This window comes from Daucus carota, chromosome 2, assembly GCF_001625215.2.
Source record: "Daucus carota subsp. sativus chromosome 2, DH1 v3.0, whole genome shotgun sequence".
Taxonomy (NCBI): Eukaryota; Viridiplantae; Streptophyta; class Magnoliopsida; order Apiales; family Apiaceae; genus Daucus; species Daucus carota.
This window is the reverse complement of record NC_030382.2, coordinates 34,621,090-34,645,845: the sequence shown is the minus strand read 5'-3', so window position 1 is coordinate 34,645,845 and position 24,756 is coordinate 34,621,090. Positions and strand designations below refer to the sequence as shown.

Genomic DNA, 24,756 nt, shown 5'->3' with positions numbered 1-24,756 from the left:
TCGGGAGCAAGGCCTAAAAGTCCGGCTTCTCGATTTATAAGTTGGAAGCATTTATTCATGTCGTTTGTATAAAAAATCAAGAAATGTCTGTAAGAATTTTAGAATACTAGCTTCTGGGGCTATCCGGATAATCTTAAAAAAGGAAGTGAGAACTAAACTAAGGTGGTGTTTGGCCGTGACTTCAAACCCGGCTTCTGGATTGATAAGTTAGAAGCAGTTATTCGTACCGTTTGTGTAAAAAGTCAGGTTGTACTTAATGGCCTGTTTGGGAATTTGGATTTCATTTATAATTCTGAATTTGATCAAATAACTTGTTTGAGAATGTGGATTTGGATTTTATTTGAAATCCAAACATTCAAATATTAGTATAAATTTGGAATTTGAAACGACAACTCAAATCTTGTCATTTGAAATGAAATGCATGTTTCCAAACGGACTCTAAAATAAGTTAAGAATGTTAGATTTTGTTTCACAGTTCTATTTCTTTCTCAAAAATTAGCATTCTCATCTTATTTTAAAAACTTCCGACTAACTTTTTACACAAACGGGTCAAGGAAAGTACTTTTTTTTTTTTTTTGTCATAAGACGGTTGTATTATACCAAGAAAGAAATATACAAATCCGGATGGACAGAGTTTCCTTCGTTCAAGAAGGTATATCATCTAACCGAAAGTATGTAAATACTCCGGAAGCTTAGATAACATAGCCTTTCAAGTCAGAAGAGATAACCCACAAAAAAAGGGCCTCGTTAAAACCCCTCAAGAGCAAAACCCTGTGGGAAAAAACTCAAGGGGGAAAAAGAGTACCCTACAAAAATTACATCTGATTACAGACTAAAAATGATGTCTTCTATGATTGTAGCTCAACTGTCTTGTACACCAAGGTTCGCGTCTTCTCGGAAACAGCCTTAATAAATTCTTACATTCTTATTCAATCATCCTGAAAATAAGACAAAATCGAATAAAAGAAATATTAGTAAATTTGAATTTTTTTAAAATAAAGACATAAAAGAATCAACATTATGGCTCTTAAATGCCTCTATGGGCCATAAACGCCCCAATTATGGTCGCCATAAATGGTACTAAAAACCCATAATTAAGAATAATTAATATTCTTAATTAAGGCACAATTATCTCCAAATTAGCATCTTTCATCTCCGCCCGTTCTGAATCTCTCCACCACCACTACGGATGTTACGATCTTATTGTGCAAGAAGCTCCAAACACAAATCACCACGGTGATTGAAAATAAATCCAATCTGCAAAATAAAGTGATAAACAAAAGATAGATACACATAACGGCAAAAACTAAAAGAAAAATGTGATGTTTAATATTCATATGTATGCTTGTAAAAACAACATCCCTGATTATCTTTTTACGCCTTGGTTGAGATAATCTCATATGACTTGGTTGTAAGGCGCTCCTGTGTTTGACTACCGAAGATTGATCCAGAGAGAGCCAATAACAGAATATCCATGAGAATGAAACAATAGCCACTGAGGCTTGTAAAACCTTCAACATGGCTAGCTCGTTGGCTTGCCGTTGCGTCAATTCTTTCCCACAATTTCGCAATCGTTTATTCACCACCACCTCCTTGCCCAAGCCAAAACGCCGTCGTTTTCCTCAAAACATCGCGTGCTCCTCAATCGCCGCCATCGAAACCCTCACTTCCGACGCCGTCGTTGTCTCCGGCGACGGCAAGAACGGGCGCAAAGAAATCATCTGGACAAACTTTCTACATGATAGAAAATTTAAAATCATATTTTCTTCATGATAGGGGGAGATGGCTTTGTTGTCAAGGATATGTGTAAAAGCAACGACGAAGAGAGAAGATGATATATATGTAGCAGGAATAGCAATGAGAGGCAGTAAAGGACCAGCCCAGTTGGCTCAAATACTTTATTTTTATGGGTTCTACTTCTTTCTCAAATACTTACTCACTTATAAGTCTTATCTTATTTTAAACTCACACAAACAGCCCTCATGTATATTGGTGTTAACTTATGAGTCTTAACCTATCTTACTAACCGTCTATTTTTATAAATACTAACCTTTAACTCGTGCGACACACGGGCGGTTATATAATTTATTATTTATTTTTTATATTATAAATTTAACATCATTTTATTAGTATTTTAATATTAATGAATTGAAATTTAATTAAATTATATTAACCAACAGATTATATTTTCTCACGAAAAATTAGTTTTTACAATTTATTATCTATTTAAAATATTTTTTATTATTATTATAGGATAATTTATTATTCAATTAATTTTAAATAATATTCAAAATGATATATTTATAATTTTATTTTAACGTCATTATAATTTTTTAATGAAATAATAAAACAAGCAGAAAGTTCGAAAGTTATATGTGTTTTGAATCAGTTTAAGACTTGTATTTATTATGAGTTAGATTTTCAGTGTTGTAATTTATTTAAAACTTGTCCTTATAATAGATAGATTTTTAGTCTTATAATTGTTTAATACTTGTACCTATTAAGAGATAGATTTCTAGTGTGATTTTTTTTGTTTTTAGCAAGATAATAACATAGGAATGACTAAAAAAACATGACCAAACCAATAACCATGAACAAAATTTAGGACTACAAATTATAACCATGTTGGCTTATTATTGTATACTATAGATTCTTTTTGTGAATAAAACTTTCATACTTAAATTTTTATTTACAAAAAAAGAAAAATTCTACAATAAAATTATGTACAATGCGGTCAATGCACATTAAAGTGGGTGTATTCGATTGGTATTTTAATGAATTATTTTTAGTCTATGGTTTTTAAAGAATTGTATGTGATTTTCATTTTGCGTGGATTCTTGATAAAATGTCGCAGAGTTGATAGGATTTAAGCACAATGCTTGAAAATCTCATAGATTTTGGTGGGATTTTAAAAAACTTAAAATACATCGAAGAATGCCACAAAATCCATCATTTTATGAAATCCAAAAAATTCCATCAGCATTTGAATACCATCAGATTTTAATGGATTTTAAACAATTTCAATTGAATACCAACAAATTTTGAAGCATAATTTAAAATCTTAATTGAATACCACTAAATTTTGAAACATAATATAAAATCTCAATTGAATACCTCAAGATTTAATGGATTTCAAACAATTTCAATCGAATACCCTCGGATTTGATAAATGAAAAGAAATGCTTTAAAATCCAATACACCGATGTAAATCATGTACCCGAAATCAATGAGATCATCTAATTTAGGATGAAGACAATATAATTATAATGTAAATATATTTTAAGCAGATATATCTTATATTTAATGGACATATAACCATAAATCTATACTATATACCATAATAAACAATCATAGAGATAATTTGTAGCACACAATATTTTAGTTATTTTTCTTGTCATCCTTAAATTATCCTTACTTGAAAAAGAAAAAAGAAATTTAATATCGAAAAACTCTCCTTCGTAATTACAATTCAACAACATGTGGTTGTCTCTTCTCTTAGATCATTAACCGGTTTCAAAGACTAAAAACACTCGTTATATAGTCCAAAAGTTTCATCCCTTACTCTAATATTTTTTTACTTAACAGCAAATATGAAGTTATCATATAATTGATATAAGATAAATAATATTTTTTTCTTATAAATGAAAAAATAAAAAATATGAAAAAAATAATTTATAATTAATTAAAAAATCAAATAGGAGAGTTAAAAGTTAAAACTATATATTAATGTTACAAAATACTTATCAAAAGATAATAAAAGAATATATTATTTCTCCAACCCATTTACAATATATATAAAAATAGTATAAAAACTAAATCTCTAAAAGAAAATATAATCAAACATTCAATAATATTTAGTCAAATTTTAATACATTATAATAATGCTAAAAATTTAATTATAAAATACAAAATTTTGAATTATATTTTGGCATGTGCTTCACACATGTTCAACATCTATTTTTTTTTTTTTATAAAGCGTACATATTATGTTCTATGTTGATTGAAGTTATTTGAATGAAATTAAAAAATATATATGTGTGTGAATATAGAAAAAAAGTCACATGGAGATCATTATTTTATTGAAAAATTTGGAGCCTAAATATTTTATACAGTGATATATATTATAATGTTTTGTTTGGGTACATAGTCTAATACTGATGACATCATCAAATAGATACCAGCTTTTCCATATTACTTATCAAGTCAAATACTAGTGATTTAATTATATAATAATTATAATAGTAGTATTGTCTCAAAGTAAATTGTAAATATCTTACATTTTTTATTTTTAATAACATTTTAGCGGTTTTTAACTAATTTTTCATCAACGGGATTATTTTTCAATTAAAAAAAATTTAAATAAATATATTCATATATAATTTTATAATTCATATTTAATTTTATAATTACATATGTTATTTTTATATGAATCTATAAAGACAATAATAAATAATATACATAAAAATTTAAAGAAGGTGTTTGGACTTAATCATTAAATACACACCCCACACACACAATATATATATATATATATATAATTAGCTTCTTATATATATGTGTATATATTAATAACATTATTTTTATCATTAAAAAGTAAATTTATTTGAAAATTAAAAGACAATTTAAATAAAAATAATCATAAAAATAAAAATTATCATGATACTTATAGGTAGATGATGATAAAGAAAACACTTGTTAATTTTTTTTTATCTAATCTACTTCCGTGTTAAATATCCTAGACACCCATGCACACATATGACCTACTTTTGTGTTAATTATCCTAAACGCTTCCGTGTTAATTATCCTAGACGTAATCTATTTCCATGTTACTTGCCCTAAACACGGTGACCTAACCTACTTTGGTATTAATTAATTATCCTAGACGTAACTTATAATTAATTATCCTGGACGTAACCTATTTCCATGTTACTTGCCCTAAACACGGTGACCTACTTTGGTGTTAATTAATTATCCTAGACACCGAGACCTAACCTACTCCCGTATTAATTATGCTAGAAAACTTGATGTAACCTACTTTTTGGAAAATTTAAATTTCTATTTTAACAAAATTATTATAATATTTTATTATTATTAAAAAAAAAGTGACTCCCAACCTATTTGTGGGAGACTCTAAATTTCTAAGCAATTTGAAAAAGAATCAAACAAGGTCATTAACAGGATTCTAATATAATTAAAAGAAAACTAACAACGTATAAACTATGTAAGCGAAGTTTGAGTTATTTTGCATAACGTAAATAACATCTAACCAAAAAACCAAAACTCATGCAAGTTCCAAGACAGGGCATTGTTTTTAAAGAAAATTCTAATTCTTAAAATGAAGTTTTATGTTGTTTATAATTATGTTTAAAAAAAAAATGTTGTTTATAATTAGCTAGTTCAAACAATTTTTAAAATTTTCTATTACCTAGTTCTATTAATATTGTATTTTAATATAATTAAAAGGAAACTAATAATCTATAACCTAAGTATATGAGTTCTGAATTATTTTGCATAACTCAAATAATATCTAACCAAAACACTGAAACCCTCTAAATTACGATTAAAGTGTATCAAACAAGTCTTTATTATATAAATAAAATAATATAATAAGGACTGTGCAGTGTGTTGAAAGATGTCAAATCCAGAAAAAGAAAAATATTAAAAGAGAAAAAGCATTGCAGATAAGTGTAGCCGCGCAGAATAGCAACCACGGCGTACGTTACGAGGAGTTATATAAAGTCGGCCCTAATATTTTACTCTCTTCACTCCCCTCTCTGCATTGCATCTCTCCGCTCTCACCCAAACCCTCACATCTATACTTACATACTTACTTACAACCCTCAATCTCACCTTAATTACGCCCACAAATCACTTCAATTGCTTCATCTCCACCTTAATTAATCTCTCGCACATGGTAATTTCTTTGTTTTTATCTTTTTTCCTGTTTTTAATCTTCAGTTTAACTAGCACATCTTGTTTATTTACTTGCTCTTTACTATGCGGTTGTAGATACATGTAATTGTGCGTATGTTTGATGTAACCGTGTGGTTTTCGTGTTGTGTGTACAGCGAAATGAGGTCTGGTGGTGAGGCGTCGCGGCAAGTGAACCCTAAGGTATAATTCTTTTGTTTTTCATCGATGTGTGTGTGTGATTGTGTGTTTTTGGTATGCGTGTGCATTTGTTGTTTTGTTTTATGGTGTTTTTTGTTTAATTTAGAGGTAATTGTACGTGTTTTGTGAAAAGGATGATAATTGAAGTGTTGTAAAGATATGGAGAAACGAGCGGTAAGAAATTGAACGGGATGTGTGATGGAAATAACATGTACTCCCTTTGGCTGGCAAGTCAAAAGAATTTTTTTACAAAACAGTTCAAATGCAATGTGAATGTTAAAATTATTGATATTAAGTCGGGGAAGATTTTCAGGCTACACTGTGGTTCACCCTTGGGTCTAAGACATAAGTGGCTTTGGACTTTGGTAATTGATGTTGCGATCTATGTGTATACCCATAATTATAATTGTTATGATTTGGGGCATGATGCATGTGGATTTATACCAAAAGCAACCTAATGACATTAGGTCTAAACATCTATAAGAGTAAAAGGTTGGTGAAGGTTGGGTTTTTTGAACATGCTATGCCCTTTTTCCATTTAACGCAAACACTCCCTTCATTTTTTTATACATGACGCTTGTTTTTTTTTACACATTGTAAAGTGTTTTACCAGGTACTTAAAATAGATAAAAGAGAAATTCTTAAGGGCACCCTTTTTGCTTTTGAATTTTGCAAGTGGTTTCATTTTGCATTTTCAACTTATGAGTAGTACCTTTGTCTATTAGGTTTTATACACATAATACCCTTCCGTTACCCAAAACATTAAATTATAGGGTATCACATGTATAAGTAAAAAAAATAATAGTATTTGTGGAAAAAGTTAATAGCACTAGGGTATAATAAAGAATATTCTTTAAAATGTTTTTGAATTTTTTAAACTACGTTTTATATAAATTTATGATTATTTAAAAAGCGCAAAAATTGAGGTTTGGATGGCTAATTAAGTCATTTAGTTGAATTTTAACATTTAGTTAATGGAATGTCATACAATACGTGAAACCTAGAATACAATGTTACCACTGATAAGTCACAAATAAAAAGATACCATTTAGAAAAGTCAAAAGTAGGAAGCTACCATTGAGAATATTACTATTTTTTTAATTTTTTTTCTAAATAAAAAAATTTAAATATGAAAACGTAAATTTTTTTATTTAAGTACTCAGTTAAATCACTTTGAAGTGTGCGCAAAAAGTCAAGTTTCATATATTAATTATGGGGGAGTATTAATTATGGTGACAAGAGTTATTATTGAAGAATCTATTTAAATAAAGAAGACTACATGGCCAGGGTTAGGGAGGGTTTGAAGATTTTTATCGGAAAGTTTAAGTGTCCAATTTTTATCTTTTGGTAATATTGCATAAAATGATGAGATTTTTGATAATGGCTAATGACAGTTCTTGTTTGGTGTTTCAAATTTCATTTGAATCTTTTTTAATTATATATGCATATGTTGGTTTTCGTGGTATGGACTCGCGTAAGACTAAATTATCGCTAATTTACTGATAAGCTGTTGTATGTGAATTTCTTTGCTCTTATAATGGTTTATATTCGATATATAATGTGGAAAGGTGGATCATTACTGTCTAGTTATTCTGCCTATTATAATTTAATATTAATTTGCTAATTATATGTATATCTATGGTTTCTCTTAGGCCATCGACTTCATCTCAGCAGTTAGTACTTTGCATGGCCATAATTGTCACGATCTTGGTAAACTGCTCAAGGAGTCGAACAATAATACACTGAAGCTAAACACTGAATATGGGTCCTCAATACAGGTCAGTAATAGAGGAAATTGTACCTTCTCCACAGTCTGCTTAATTTTTTGATTCATAATATAGATGCACCTGGTATATATCATTATATAAGTTGCAGTTTTCTGAACAAAAATTATCCTTTTAAATTATTAATTTTGTCTAATACTACCATTTTTATCCACGTATGTTGATCTACTTTCAGATTGATATTGAAGAACTTGCCAAACTTCCAATTCACCTTATGGCTAAGCTTGTACAGTCGGAACTGGATGAAGAGATTTTAAGATATGCACTGTTTGGAATCCGCCTTATACGTAACCTTTATGACGCAACCCCTCGACACATTAAACTGGAGCAGGTGAGCACAACTTGAGCCATATTTATATACACTCACTTCTAGCAATTAGGACAGAGACTTATTTCTTGGCATTATTAGATGCAAGAGGTTTTTTAAGAATTTAGTACCTAGAATCCTAATAGAGATCTTTGCAGAGTAACAATTTTGTAAATTAATAAGCATTTGCTAAGTGGAACCATGGATTGTAAAATATTTTCTCCTTAATGGGCTTTAATGTTTACAAATTGTGTATATGATGTTAAATTCTTGATTCTTTTAAATATCTCTGATTATATAGAATTTGCAGTCACGTGAATACATCTTCATTTATATCACTAGTTCCCTATAGTTGATTGACATACACCAAGGGTTTATATGGATTCGTCTTGTTATTCTTGTTTATACTAGGTGGTATTAGAATCTGAGAGCATATTCTCCTCTGTCCCCTTTACAATATATTTTGTGGATAGTTGGGAACTTAGGAATTAGGATGTCTTTTTGTAAAGATCATGACCATTATCAAGCAATAAATATATGTCTTTAGGGCTAGAGATCAGACTCTGTTTTGATGCCCATAAATTCTGACTATACTGTTTCGCCTAAAACAGCTTTAGGAGTCCTTTCATGCTTCAAGTCTTTACATACTTTTTTTTGGTGATTACTTGGAATTTTATAATCTACCGAGGTGCTATTCAGCGTGCTTTTATGATTGCAAATATGTGAATACTCCCTCTATCTATATCACATGCAACAACTGTACAGGTTTTTTATAGACATTTTACCATCTGGGAAAAAAACTTGCTTATCTTGATAATTTTGGTTCAGATAATGCTGGATGACATCCCATTGTTAAAGCAATTGGTCCAGCTGATCTTCTATGTACTAATCTCACTGAATGGTTATCTGAAGGTTTACTTCTGATTTCATAGTTCTTGTAGCTCTATATATACCTGTCTACTTCCATTCTCAATCTTAACACTAGGACTTGCGTGTTTTTGTCAAGGCCAATCAACCTTCAACTCCTGTTATGCTGTTGCATTCTACAATTGTAGGCAGCAGTCTACTGCTCTTCGATAAATTTGTATCCCGTCAACAGTCGGAGGTTGCTAATATAATTGTTGGTCATCCAAAGGTATTGTGTTCTTTTCAGCCTTCTACAATACTGTGCAAAAACTTGCAATCTAATTTTTTCTTTTACAGGTAGACGTATTTATGGATGCAGCTTTTTCTGCAGTTCGTGCATATGTTGAGGCTCTTCATATAAAGATATCTGGGGAAAGTAACAATTATTCTGATTCTATATCAGAAGAGTCAATAAAGCACCTTTGTGTGCAATGTGAAGTTTCGTTGACGTTTCTGCATTCATTGTGCCAGCAGAAAAATTTCAGAGATCGCCTTGTGCAGCACAAGGTTTTCAATTATACTTTACATCTATGCATTTGCTTGACAGGACTATAATCGCATTTAAAAATGTCTGATTTCAATTATTGGGTCAATTGATATGAATACGAGTACTTAGGTTTGGTTGGATATGCTAGTGCCCAGTGTTCATGTTGAGAGCACCATGAAGGGTGGTATAATATACCTAGATTAAGATGCATTTTCAAGTGGAAAGCTTAATTTTGTATAAATAAAATTACCATCCTTGAAGAATTGAATGTCGCAGTGAGTAACTGAGGCTTTATATATATTTATTTTGTTAATTATTGAGGCCAACTAGCTGCATTGCATGAAATTGAAAATTTTCCCTGTCATGCATCATCTGTTTCCTTTGTGATCTAAATTAACAGAGTTTGTCCTTGAATTCAATGTTAATGATGTATCTCCTTTTACATATATAATTTCAAGTTTCCAGGTAGTGGAGAAATTTCAAACCGGAGTTCCTCTAAGTATCATTCTAAGCCTTCCTGATGTATTTCAGGTATTATGTGGACAAGCTGGCATTCTCTTATTGGTACAAGCTGTTTTGAACTTGGACATATCACCATTTCCTGATGCACATTTTGTTGGAGGGGCTTTATCCAGAATGAAGTCCAGAGTTCTTTCCATAGTAAGTCAAATCGATTTTTAGATTAATGCCAAGATGTATACTTTTCTTCCCAAGCCTTAATGGTGCTAATTGGGGGTATCAGGTAACAGATTCAGGCTCCAAATTCGTGAGAACCCAACCTGGCCTTTTATTATAGTGCGTCAGAATATATAACCCTAATACGACTTAAAATACGTATGGTTAATAAGGTTACGGCCCGCATTGTATTAAATGGGAAAAAAAGTAAAAACAGTGATTAGTTAGTAGTACTGAATGCAAAATCAAATAAACATATGTATCACAACCTTGTATTTATCCTAAAATATACACAAGTTGTTAGAAGAGGCGGGGGGCTGAATCGGCTAATATACGTTTGATAGAGATGGAAATTGGAAGATTTTTAGATGTGTAATTGAAACCACTTACCAGTGGTGGTACTCCAATAGGGAACCAACCTTAACGTAAAAACTAAAAGCCTATTTGCAATCACTATTTTTAACTTAACAAATCTCTAATTTATATACCAACAATCACCTTATCTACTAATATTTTCTAGTTTTTTCTTAAAAACATGAGATTTGCTTGTTCCACGTATTTTTTTAATGTTATAAGAAATTGCGGTTATGACAATGCTTGATTGCTTGTTGTGATGATCAGAGGCGATAGTTATTGCGTGAATCGATGGTGGTGGTTTGTGATTTGAAGATGGACTGATATACATACAAGTAGGTGAAGTGACATGGAGACTGTTGGAGATGATGTAGGAGGAAGGCATTAGAAATTGCTTTAATTGTGGTGGCGTTTTTTATTTTTGGAGGGGGGGGGGGGGGGGGGGGTGTGTGATAGTTGTGCAGATGGGTTATGAGAGGAGGGTGAAGACTTGGGTTGTACATGGGGGGGAATACAAACATGTGGTCCGCGTTTGATTCAGTTTAAGAAACTTGTGGCTGGTATTAGTTTCTAGTAGACAGGAATTTTTGTGTTTCATGTGCTTGGGGCTTGACACAAAAATGACAGGAATTCAAGTCATGTACCTTAAATCCAAACACGAACAAGTCATACGAACACGACACAAGATTTTTCACTGATATGTACACCACCTGATACAACACAAAATGAAAACGAACGCGGAAAGTACACGAAATGTAAAGATAAAATGTATAATTATATTACAAATTCTAATTTAAACACTTACAGGTTGTTTATCGAAAGTAAAACCCCAATTTTAAGTGGGCTTGTAAGTTGTGATTCCAATCTCGTAGTCTTTTGCTAGACTGATTTTATTAAAAATATGTATATGTATTTATAAAGTTACATAAATATTCTATATTTTTTTAAATATGTTAAAATATTATATATTCAAAAATTTTATTTATATATATTTTGTGTCGTATACTCGTGTCGTGTCGTGTAACAAAGAGGAAAACACAAACACAACATGAAATCAAAGTAGAGTATTTTGTGTTCGTGTGTTTTTCATGTCGTGTACTTCAAATCTAAACCGGAACACAAAATTTTCATGTCATTTTGTGTCATTTGGTCGTGTTGTGTCAAAAGTTGCCGGGTCTAGTTTCTACTTTCTAATTATGTGTTGGTTCTATGGGGTTGACCTGGAAGTGACCCAATTATTTTGGGTTAGTTATGGATCAACCTTAAAATATACCAGAAACCACAATGTTCTGGCTCTGATTTGTATTTCGTGGGTCAACTTCATGTTGGGTTGATCTTGGCCCCCAGACTAAACAGCTTTGTCAGTTCACTGAATGTTACATCATAATATTTCATAAATAAATGTGATCAATATAATTAGTTGAAACTCTTCTTCTGCAGATGTTGCATCTTTGTGAAGCAGAAAGCATATCTTACCTGGACGAGGTTGCTAGTACTTCAGAAAGCTTGACTTTAGCCAAATCTGTTGCTTTCAAGGTTCGTATGTCAAAATGATGTAATCTACTATCTCATTCTAGTTACAGTAGGTCATATTCCATTTGTAAATTATTCTTTATCGGAGTCGAAATATTTATCTGACTGTTTTACCTTCTGTTTAGCGAAGTCCGGTGCATTAGAGGTTTTTAAGTCAAATGGCGTAGTCTAGTATTACATTTTTGTCAGCATCTTCTTCTTTTCTTTTTCTTTTTTTCTGAAATTACTACAAATGTATATGATATATGATTATACTGTTCTCAGGTATTCAGGTTATTTACAAAAGGTGGCATAAATTGTGCTTGAAAATCTCAAAAACTCTAGAAAGCTGTTTCTCGTTTTTGTTCAACATGCACAGTTGTCAGTTTGTCCTTGCATTTAAAATTTCTCAACCAACTTAGAAAGCTCTTTCTTCTATTTACTTTCCCTGAACAGTTGTCACTTTGTTGATGAATATGTGTCACCTCCATCATCACAAATGTCCTTACCTCACAACCTCACATGACATGCATGTGCTTATACACTTGAAGAACCTAGTTTGAGGCTATTTAGTCGCATCAACATTCATCAGGCTGCCTGTCATTTGTAATTAGTAATGTGCTGTGTCATGTCCAAAAACATATATATTATCTGGGTGGTCTTGTGATTTAGTACCCTTATAATAATCTTAGTTGCAGAAGTTGAGCCATTTGGGCAATCTATAATATTTTTTAATGTGGCAGAAAGATGTCGTATTATCAGAGATGAAGTCAGCAAATATATTTGTATTTCTACCAATTTGATATATCTGTTTGGTCATGGTTTAAGTCTTGGGTTTTAAAATATATTTGGCTGTTATATTCTTAAGAAATAATTTGTGAAATCTTTTAAACCTGAAACTGTTTGGCTTTGTGTTCCGACTCCGAGTGACTGAAATTAAGACAGGACTATAATCCTTTAGAAATATTTATTCCTTTGACTGTTCCACTTACTGACAAAGATCTGGATGAGACACATTCAATAGTAATGGCATACATGTCTCCTCAAGAAAAATCAAATGTATGAATCCTTCAAAACAAACATGGGTTAAATTATGCAGTGGATTGATATTTGATAGTGCTATGATTAAGAGTGATTTGACTGCTAGTCCCTGAAATACAGGGCTCGTTTCTCCTTTTTTTGCTGGTAATATATATCTTAAAATTAGAACTCAGTTCTACTGGTATTTCTTAATTACTGTTCATCTCTAGTTGCATTGAGGTCAATTGCCTTGCAACTAAAATGAAATATTTTTCAAAAGTGGGTGGTAGTTATATTTTATTTGATAGTATGAACTACTATGCCCTTCACAAGTTATGTTCCTCTTGCATCTTCTTCTACATCAATTTTGCTCTAAGTGACTTACTGACTGGCTCTGATATGTTTATTGTGGATCAGGTTCTTGAATTACTCAAGACACTGTTTAGTAAAACTCAAAATGAGCCAAGTACTTGTTCGGATAAAGATATTCCAAAGGGACATTTGCAACTTTATGCTATGCGGCTTGCAGATGTATTTTCAGATGACTCAAATTTTCGATCTTATGTTACACTTCACATTGTAAGTTTCTCCTCTAATGTAGATATACATTGTGTATCTGTGTTGCAATGCATCTAGTCAATCACTTTCTTTGATGCTGTTATTATTAATTTGTGTGCTTGTTGTGAAGGTTCTCTTTAGTTGTAGTTCTTATCCACTGTGTGTGAAGGGAATCTATTATGCTTTTGTATTACATCTGCAGTATCTTTGTAATGCTATTGATAGTTATTCTTGCTTTCTAGACTGAGGTGTTGACCACCCTTTTTTCACATCCAAATGGAGAATTTTTATCTAGTTGGTGTTCCTCTGACCTGGCTTATGAAGAAGATGCCACACTGGAGGCTGACCCATTTCTGGCTGCTGAATCAGTCTTCAATTTTCTCTCTTCAAAGCCCACACCTGTGACGTGTTCACAATACGCCTTCATTCCTTGTAACATGCCACGGGCTTCATATGCTCATCAAAGAACATCTTTACTGGTCAAAGTAATTGCAAATCTTCATTGTTTTGTTCCAGATATTTGCAAAGGTAAATGCATCAACTGAGTTTGTTTGATGAACCCCCTGAATTTGTTCAATGCTAATTTCTCTATCTAAGGATATATTAACAGGATGTTTTCGATTACTATATACCTTGTTTTTTTGCGTTTGTATCATGAACTCAAATATTTTTTTTTAATACACCAGAGGAGAAAGATCTCTTCCTTAGCAAATTTTATCAGTGCTTGCTAACGAGGCTTTCTAAGACATCTGATGAATTGTTTTGTAACTCTGTTGCTGAAAAAGTTGCATGTATCAGCAAAAATTTTCGTAAGTATATGCCTCCTGTTACTAATTAGATTATTAAGAGGCACCTGATATTATCTTTACTAATTACTGATTTACATGTGTAGATTCCTTGTTAAGTCACGCAGAATCTTTAATTCCAAGCTACCTAAATGAGGAGGATGTGGAACTTTTGAGGTGAATATATATGAAGCAGTTTTTTCCAGTTATCTTCATTGTCTTGGGACATCTTTCTTCAGCTGCTAGTAATGGATGATGATTCTTTTTAGCCGGCCTGTGGATGACTATGTTTTTACATGTTTACTTTATATATAGTTGAATATACTCATGCACTCTCTTTGTCTATCTTGAACACTTGAATTTGTGTGAAGGGAGCGAGGGAGATACCACTAGACTAAGAAGCAAATGTTTAAAACATGACAAGATTATATTTAGTCTTCAGAGACAAATTTTCTTTCATGGGATGAAAACCTTGAACCAAATATCTATGTGAATTATTTATTTCTTTAGAGACAAATTTGCATTCACCGCGTTAAGTGCTATGAGCAACCAATTGGTATACAACTTATAATTGAAGTCCTCCTAAAAGTACTTCAATTTTTTCTTTGCAGGACATTTATTAACCAGTTAGAACCACTGTTGAGGACTCTTGATGAGAAAGTAAGACCTTTTTAAATTCTTTCTGATATCTCTGAGTTAACTGTTGCTCTTTTTAGAAGTTTATCTGTAATCAAGTTTCTTTTGCTACATCTGTCACATTTTTATTGCATGACTGTAAGATGTGGCCCGGTATTTTCTCTAGTTTTATATTTTTTTTTTCATTATTCTGCTGTCAAAGATAAATGGTGCTGGACTCGTAATGTTGGGAACGCAGATAGTTTGAAAATGAGGTGGACACATTAATAGCAATCAAAATACGAACTTCATGCTACTATGTTTGGTTAAGTATAATAAAAGGTTTTTGGATGTACTTGTAGAATATATTTGCAGATGATTGAACCAAGTTATAATATTATTTAATTATAATAGTATACAATTAATTTTTATATATATAAAATATTAAATACATACTATGCGAAAAAGTGGGTTCTTTGTTGATCATAAGTTAAAGAGTTTATTGAAATTATGAACTTGATGTAAGGATTTAATCGGAGTGGCACTTTTGATATTTTTTTAAAATGAAGGAAAAAATCAATATCTTGAAAACTTTATCTAGCCTTGAAAGGCTATTATATTGTTATGGGGGTAGTATTGAAATCCATGGAACTCCTACTTGCTAGGACGTGAGATTTAGTAAAGTTGCTTGGTTAACTTGCATGTGAGATTGAGTGAAATTGTTTGTTTGATACTTTCATAGGAAGTAGTTAAGTGCTACTCATGAGAAGTTGCCCATACTGCTTCTTCGTAATCTACAACTTACTCCGTGGACAAATGTCTGAAGAGAAGAATTTTTGATATAAAAATAATATAGATAGAGACTGGGTGGACTAACCGCAGAAATCCACTTCCCAAGGGATAATCATAACCCGAGACTTGATCAAATATCAATATAACAATCACAATCCCTGTATATCAACTTTCTCTTTTAGTGATATGTGGAGATCACAATACTTGTGAGAGATGAAATTCTAAGACGTAACCTAATGAATCAAGTGAACATTAGAAGGTAAAGTTTCTAACTATACTTATGTAACTGGCAGTAGATGATAATTTTAGTTGTTTCGATCTGCTTATGCTTTGGGACTTGGTTGTTCATCTTTATTTTTATTTGTTCAATCCAAGTTTAAGTTATTGTAGAGGTAAAGCTTGGTTGATGGCCTTAGCGAAAGGAAAGAATGAAGAAAGAAATAAAAAGATGGGTTTTGTTTGTCTACTTTTACTTGCAGATCTTTATTATTGATGGGTCAAATACATGCCTAGAACTAGGTTTTAGTTAAAATCTATTATAGGCACGTTTGAAAAGCTAAACCTATAAGCATGGTCTGCACTTTGCACTGTCTCCTCTAAAGGCGGAGACAAAGATTGCAATGGTGCTAATGCTTAAGAAAACAAGAATTTGTGTATTAAAATTGACCCACTTGGTGATGATTCCTCCAGTATGAAATAATAATCAGAACATGACTATAAGAATGTAGGACAAAAATTGGAATAAAAGATTTGTAATATACGATTAATATAATTATAAAACTAAGGCGATTCCACTGGAGTACCACTTCTAAAGTTTCCGGGTCTACAAGAGCAAGATAGATGATGCATCGAGATTCTATTTAATAATTTAATGATCAATCTTGAGAGGCCGTGGGATATTGTTATGTATTTCTATGAGAATTATACATAATTGTTGTTTTTGCCCTCTGTTACTCACGAGTCACTCCTCGAGCTGACATGTGGCAACCTGCCTTTCATGATTTGTTGCAACTGCAGCAGAACTAAGACAAGAATTAATATTTAGCACAAACTTCATTACAGCAGGACCCCTCTAAAGTTATATCCTTGGGATCGGAGAAGTTTATCACTTTAGAGAGGTTATCACGTAAGAGGATTCTAATTTTCTGAATTTTCTATATACTAGTACGTAATATATATTATTCTTTTGAATTTTCAAATAATATATAAACATTTACGTGCATTAACACTTTCAAGGTCAAAATAGCACATAGATTTGATAACAGAGTATAGAAGAAAACGTGTATATAGGCGAAAATATCACTTTATGGGAAAGTTGGGACCAATATTTAATACCAAAATTTCAAAAAATATATTAATCATCATGATAGAGGGGTTGTTAGATTTTAATACTGGTCCCGACTTGGGACCAAAACCTTTTATCAAGCTAGAGAGCTTATTTCTTTAAAGAGTATTAAATTAGAGGTGTTCTACTGTATAGTGTGCTCCTTGGTTAGTAATTGGTGGCATGAGCCATCTGAATTTGGGATTATCTCTGAATTTTTTTCATGCTGGTTGTAATATATGTATACAATTTGTTATCACAGTTACTGAATCTAAAACTAAACTTGTATTTGGTCGTAATTAGGTGGCTCAGAGCACTGGTGGATGCTCATCAGTCCTTTCTGTGAAAGCTTCTCCAGCTCCAGATCATAATAATGGCATTAGTGACCTGAAAGAGGGAGTTTGTAAAGATTCAGCTCTACAGGAAGTAGACCAGTCCTATGTGGGCAAGGGCAGTGATCAAGCTGATGATGAATCGAGAGAATACAGGAGTAGAGATAAAGATAAACCTGGTAGGATTGCAGCATGTGGTTTGAGAGAGAAGATTGCCCAAAATGTTGAAACAAGTGGATCTGATTCTAGCGACACTCGGGGAAAGAATTTCATTGACCAAATTGATGATGTTCAAGACGACGAAAAGGCTGGAAATATCAAATTTGCGGAGCAGCAGCGAAGGAAACGGAAACGGACAATAATGAATGATAGACAAACTGGCATGATGGAGGAGGTGCTCAAGGATAAACCTGATATGCAAAGACATAGAGATGAACTTCAGTTGTGGGCTGATCGGTTGAGTGAACATGTATGTATTATCTCTCTCTCTCTCTCTCTGTGTGTGTGTGTCTATATATATATATATATATATATGCGTATATATATGTATGTATATGTATACATATATATGATTTTTTAAATATACTCGGCTAAACTTGACTGCTATCTTCCTTGATATCTTGCTCAGGGCTCTGAGGTGACAGCGTCCCAACTAAAAAACTGGTAAGGAAATCTTCCATTTTATTGGTAATTTGCTTGTAATATAATGATCCTTATCTTTCCATTCCTAAGTGCAAGCCAGATTGTGGATCTTCTCCTTGCTGGTATATTCAATTTTTACTGGCTACTCGAGTCTAATTTTCTAATGTGATATTTCTAGACTATGTTTATCTGTTTTTCAAGTTGGTTTGTGTGAACCTTGTGCTGAATTTGACCAAGTGTGTTTGTGCATATTGACAATCAGTATATCACATGTAAATTAAAATGTTTTCCACTTTGTCCATATCAGTTTTTTTTTTTTTTTTTTTTTTATTTTCCTTTTATGGAGGAAGATATTTAGGTATATATGTTTATAGATTAGTGTGATTGTGAAGTGTTAATATTTTAGGCAAGTGCTGTTATGTTTCATCGTAAGCTTACTCCCAATTAAAATTGGAAAATTGATCTTGGTCACTTGTGTGAGCTGTAGGGTACCAATATGTACCAGGTAGAAATTTGAGTTGTACAGCAACCCATAAAACTGACAATGTTTCAGGAATTGATGAATTCCTGAGCTATTTGACACTGATTTGGGTGTTTTCTATTCATAAAATGCAGGAATAACAAAGAAAGTAGAGATAGCATTACAGATAGAGAGAGTTTAGAGAGAATTCAGGGAGAAATAAGAGATTTAGCGACGGAGATTGAACAGAGAGACAGAATTAGAGAGATGAGAGAAACCCTAGAGAGGGGAAGTAACAGAATCAGTTATAGAGAGAGGGAGAGGGAGATTTATACTACTAGTACAGTTAAGTAACTAATCCTCTTGGAATGACCTTTATACCTTTAAGGCTGAGTTCACTTGGATGGAATGGAATGGAGGGAGAATGGAATGGAATTTGTACTCTAAATTGGGGGTGATTGGAGAATATGTCAATAATTCTCATTCTTTCAATCATTCCATTCAATTTGAACTAGAAATCCAACCCACATGTTTTGGAAGGAAATAGGAATGCTCATTACACTTCTTCATCATATTCCCATACAATCTTCATCATAAAAAAATTATACTCATATTTAATCACATTGTCTCTTACTTTCTTCTTTCTCCATAAACCTTCTATATAAATTTTCATTCCATTCTCTCCTCATTTTATTTCATCCAAGTGAACCCAACCTTACAACTTTACTAATATCACAATACTACTACTATAGTGTTGCTTAGACACACAGATCCTGACACATTGCCAGTTGGACGAACCTTGCGGTGCTTTTGTTTCTTTTATACTCAGTCACCTTGTTGCTAGAGTTCTGTTTCCTCTAAAATTTATAATCCTATGTCCTAGGCTCTAATAGTGACATGTACTTGAAGCTTGGTTCTGGTCTGCCTTTAGGTTTTCAATATATAGATCTGTTAAAATCCTTGTTGGAATCTTGTTTTACTTTTTGCCACTGTTGGCGGCCGGCGGGTAGACTATCTTGTTATAGAAGACGAGCATTCCCCTCATACTTGTGATAATGTTAACATTTTTAACTGCATCTTTGAGCAAAGAAATCACTTAAAATTATTCAGGAGACAAACAATGAGGTCAATGATGGGAGGGTGTTTAGCTCAGATTCCTGCTAGTAAACACCAGGAGTCATCTTTATGCTTTTTAATGGTTTGATCAAGTATTGCAAATCATTTCGTTGCTTAGTATTCAAATTTCAACCTTTGTTTGAATATATAATATACATGTCTTATTATGAAAGAAGCCTGATTAGAGTTATTAATAATTCTTCCGAAGAATGTTCATTCATTTTCTTGCCAGCTTCAGATGGTTGAGGCTCTACTTAACTCAATTTTTGGCGATAGCTGCTTCTTTGTGTATCACCACCCAATTGTTTGTAATAATTAACCGTAGGTTGCCTCATCTTCTTTTGTTTTTATGCTGCTTGACATATTATATCTCTACAACAAATAGTGAATGGCCACGAGAAGCAACTATCATAATCATTTATTTTCGACATCCCTCTAGTCAGAATGGAAAAATTTGTGCCAGCACCAAACTTATTTCTTCAGCTACATTAGATAATAAATATTCAATTGGGTTTACTTCTCACTGTTTGAACTATTGTGTCTGTGTTTTGCAACCATCATATATTGAATACTGTGACATGTAAATTTGCACGATTTAACAAAAAATGATTTCAAATTACGTTAATTTATATGTTTGCATGGTCTTGTTATTGAAACTGTATTATATTACTGTATATTTTAGACAATACATAATGTTTAATGTATATTTTATTTCTAAGTTGTGTTGCAATACCAACAGATAAATATATTTGCAACGATTTTGACAGTCAAATAAATTAGATCTGTTGTGGGCAAATGGGGTTGGGAGAGTAGTAACTTTAGATTGCTAATGATGAAATCTTCATGGCGGGCCTCAATGTTTTGTAGATTTAAATATATATGAATAGCAGGTCAGGTCATTGATATATTCATGGAACCAATATAAAGATGCAATTTTAAGTGATATTATTTTCTGGGCTAAAAAATGGCACTTGGTTTACATCTCTAATCCAATATCCGTTTAGGCGTAAAATCTTGTAGAGGAGACCTTAGATAGGAGATCGTAGAGTTGCTGGTTTAGAGGAGCTGACTTTCCGAGACTACAGTAGCGAGCACATGGTTAGGACTTTAGGGATTTTGGTGGTGTTGGGTGTTTTGGACAAGATTTAAGCTCCTGATTGCTTGTATCCCTGTATTTATGCCATGATACCATACCATGGGATTTATTTTTGTCTCACTACTTTTTTTTTATAATGCTTTCTTTATTCCTCATATTTATATTTTTTGATGGTGTAGGGTGTTTTTTTATGCCATGAAAAGTGAATTTAATATTTGATTATTAGCTTCAACCTTTATGTCTAATGTAGTTGCTATCCTTGGAAGTTCTGTTTAATATAAAGATCTATAAGCTAAGATTCCTTGTAATAAATTCAGCTTTCACTAAAAGGCATGATACAGTCGTTCTTTACTAATTTTTTCTCATTTAATCTGGAATAGTGTGAATTTTCACAAGTGGAATAAGCTAAAGTCTACTACATCATCATTGGATCTCCTTTTCAGTCTTTTTATTAGATAATTGATGTAATTTTCTTCTTGATCTGCCGCATAAACAGGCTGAACAACCGCAGAGCCAAGCTCGCACGTGTGGCTAAAGATGTTCGTGGACTACCAGAAGGGGACAATTCTCATAATGACAAACAAGGTGGGTCAGGGGTAACGGTCCTCAATGGATCTTCTGAGACTCCTGTGGAGGATCCCTGTCTTCCATGGGCTCAAAAAGCAGGTATCCGAACTGAAACTGGTGGAATCATACCAAGAACTAACTGCAATAAAAACCCCAAAAATGTGGTCGCAGAATTGGTTGATATAGCCCCCGTGGAAGGGCAATATGTCATGGTTGTAGATGGGCAAGGAACAGAAGTTGGCAAGGCAAAAGTGTTTCAAGTGAATGGTATATGGCTTGGAAAAAATTTAGAGGAATTAGGGACATGTGTTGTGGACATCATTGAGCTGAAGGGAGAGAGATTGACAAGGCTTCCACACCCATATGAAGACACAGGAACCTCGTTTTATAATGCAGAGAAACAACATGGGGTGATGCGAGTATTGTGGGATACTAAGAAACTGTTTGTTTTGCAGTGGAGATGATATTTGGGTCCACTACTTTGGTTCAGTATGGTAAGAATTTTATGCTGCTGCTAACTTTCTGGAACTGTACATCTAATCACTAATATCAGAAGTTTGCCTTTGCATCAGCAAATCCTGAATATTTGGACAGTAGAACTGCTTCATAATAGTTTCAATTTGCATGATCGGGGCATTCTAATCTGTATCTTAAGCATTGTACTTGTTTATATTTTCCTTTTCTAGAAAATACATAGAGATCAACGCGTATCTAAGTTATTTCTTTTAAAATAAATGTGGCTATCTGTTGACATTCTGCAGTTAACAGTTGATACTTGTTTGTTATGCTGTAGACCGCTGCCACCTTGTTGAAGTTTTATATCACACACAAATTGCACTTGTGTCAAGTTTGCGAAAATGGTTTACTTGTGAATTTAGTGAAGTCATCCTTATGACAAGCTGGAATACACAACTGCACCCAGCATAGCATGTCACTTTGACATTGCATTGGCCAGCAAAAGACATTTTGTTTGGCCTTCGTGAGGCTCAAGTCTAGAAATTTATCAGTGTTGCTTATAGCAAGAATCGATGTTTATATATGTAGCAGCAAATTTTGTGATGTAGTTGATCCTAAATTAATGTATCAACTTGTATTAATGCACATCAACCTGCTGGAAATATAGTCAGGGTTCTATTAAGGGGAAAACATTAGTTCTGTTGATATAAGTAGGGGTGAGTATATGGTAATTCGGTTACCGAACAAAATATTTGGTAACCGGATACTGACCAGAGGGAAATATCATTATCGAATAATCAATCGAAATAGTTTCGGTTTGGTTACTGGATCAAGATAAAATTTTGGTTGAAACCAAAAACTGAAATGAATAACTGAATTATTTATAAAATAAAAATAAAATAAGAACTACAGATTAGAAGTGCACAAAAAGGAACTTGCTAGACCTTAAGATTAAGGCAGTAGTAGTTTGTAGTAGTATTTCCTGACCAGAAGAGTAATAGTAGAATTATCATTACCACACGAAATAAGAGAGTTGCAGAGTCTGTAGAAGACAAGTGTGTTGTCCATCAACTCCGTTTTCTAAGGGAAGACGAGAGCTGGCAATGATTCTGCAAGAGAGCAGACCCAAGAACCCATAATATGGAGAAGTTAGGGAAGTGAGTACTGGTTAAAGGTGAAGGAGCATATATGGAGACACTTGAAAGAGGGTGTTTTTATTCTGATTCAAGGAATACCGAGCTTGAGTTGTCATGAGTTGTCACCCAAGATGAGAGATCGTTTTCTCTACCTTGCAAGGTACCCGGAAGACCATCTGATTTACTCTATTGAGTTGAAGCTTCTATGGATTGCAGACGAATATATCTTAGAAGCTGACGGAGGAGGAGTCCTAGTCCCCTAGAGGCTTTGGCCGCAGATTATTTGAATGAGCTGATTGATTAATCGCAACATGATTCAGATTTATCGATAGTGAGTTTAGCCTGGCAGAAAGGTACAAGTGTGAGCTGCCAGCTCTTAGAAACTCTGCAAGTTTACGCTTTACGCAGTTCCTAGAAATACAAGTGAGCTGCATGAGTTGAGGTATCTAGACATACAATTTAGCGGGATTTTGAATAAAGGGATTTCCAAGTCTTCAAAGTTTAAGAATAATTAATTTCCCCGATCTACAGGAATTGCAAGTCTGAGGACGGAGCTCTTCCTTTTCTCAGAAGTTTCCATGCAATTAGTTGCGGAAATTTGAAAAATATTCCCGCAGAAATAGAATGTTTCTGGATAAATGATCCACAAATGTAATTTCACCACATTACAAATGGGTTATGTCAGGGCCGTGCCTGAGATTTATTGTGCCTTGTGCAAAATGTAAAAAGTGTGCCCTAATACTGCCCTAATAGTCTAAAAATATAAGTACATGAAATAATAAAAATTGACACAAAACTGTACAAATCATATCACAATTAAAGTGCATAATTTTTTTTTTCATATTACAAAAATTAACTGAAAATTGTTGAGAAATAAAACAAGTACATAGATAATATAAAATTATCTGAAAATTGTTCTTCTAGCATTTTTTGAAGCAAAATCACTAATAATATTTTTATAATCTACATTCTCTAGCAAACTATTTTCTATGGATAACAGTGCTAATCCATTCAATCTCTCCTGCGACATTGTTGACCTCAAGTATGATTTCAGCAACTTTAACAATTTTAATTTATATTAGAGGTATACTTGTTTTAAAATTATATAAACCCATTATTCAATGCATTTTATATTTAAATTACTTGTTTCATATTTAATATATATATATATATATATATATATATATATGCATGTATAAATTAAAAATAAATATAATTTAAAATAAATTAGTTACTAAAGATTGAATCATTATTTTAATGATATAATATTGCATATGGTCATCAAGAAAGAAAAAAAATAGTATAAGTAGAATTTTAATGAAGTCATTGAAGTTAGCAGTTAAATTAGAATTTTACCTCTTACAATTTTCAATGCCATTATTTTCAATGCATGTATTTATTTCTATTAACATGATTATGATATTAGTATTTTTTAGAATTTATATAACTTATTTAAGATAACATTTAAAAATTATTAAAGTGTATAACATTTTTTAATTTTTTTTTCATTTACAATTTTTTAATCTTAAAAATAAAATTTACTTTTTTAGCTATTTTTTTCATTTTGACTATACATATATATAAACCTACATAAAAAAAATGTGCCCTTGATATTTTAGGGCCCTGTTCCGTCGAACACTCTTGCACACCCTCAGGCCCGGCTCTGGGTTATGTTATAATTTGATACACCATATTCAATGCTTTCGGTCCAGAAAGCTTCT

General features: G+C 32.4%; 1 protein-coding gene across 3 annotated transcripts; it reads left to right on the top strand.

The window, feature by feature from the left end:
- The first annotated feature begins 5,764 nt into the window (after window positions 1–5,764).
- LOC108209720 (nodulin homeobox) lies at window positions 5,765–22,376 on the top strand. Of its 3 annotated transcripts, none has more exons than XM_017380783.2 (18): window positions 5,765–5,914; window positions 6,069–6,114; window positions 7,764–7,889; window positions 8,071–8,226; window positions 9,031–9,114; window positions 9,209–9,337; window positions 9,406–9,615; window positions 10,127–10,255; window positions 12,065–12,160; window positions 13,574–13,735; window positions 13,957–14,242; window positions 14,401–14,523; window positions 14,607–14,676; window positions 15,111–15,159; window positions 17,534–18,031; window positions 18,191–18,225; window positions 21,373–21,937; window positions 22,237–22,376. In XM_017380783.2, the coding sequence occupies exons 2-17, from the start codon at window positions 6,073–6,075 to the stop codon at window positions 21,905–21,907; spliced, it is 2,730 nt and encodes a 909-aa protein (XP_017236272.1). In that variant the 5' UTR covers window positions 5,765–5,914; window positions 6,069–6,072; the 3' UTR covers window positions 21,908–21,937; window positions 22,237–22,376. The 3 variants fall into 3 exon arrangements, with proteins under 3 accessions (XP_017236272.1, XP_017236273.1, XP_017236271.1); XM_017380784.2 differs by lacking the exon at window positions 22,237–22,376 and adding an exon at window positions 22,205–22,222; XM_017380782.2 differs by lacking the exon at window positions 22,237–22,376 and having other exon boundaries at window positions 21,373–22,153.
- Window positions 22,377–24,756: the final 2,380 nt, after the last annotated feature.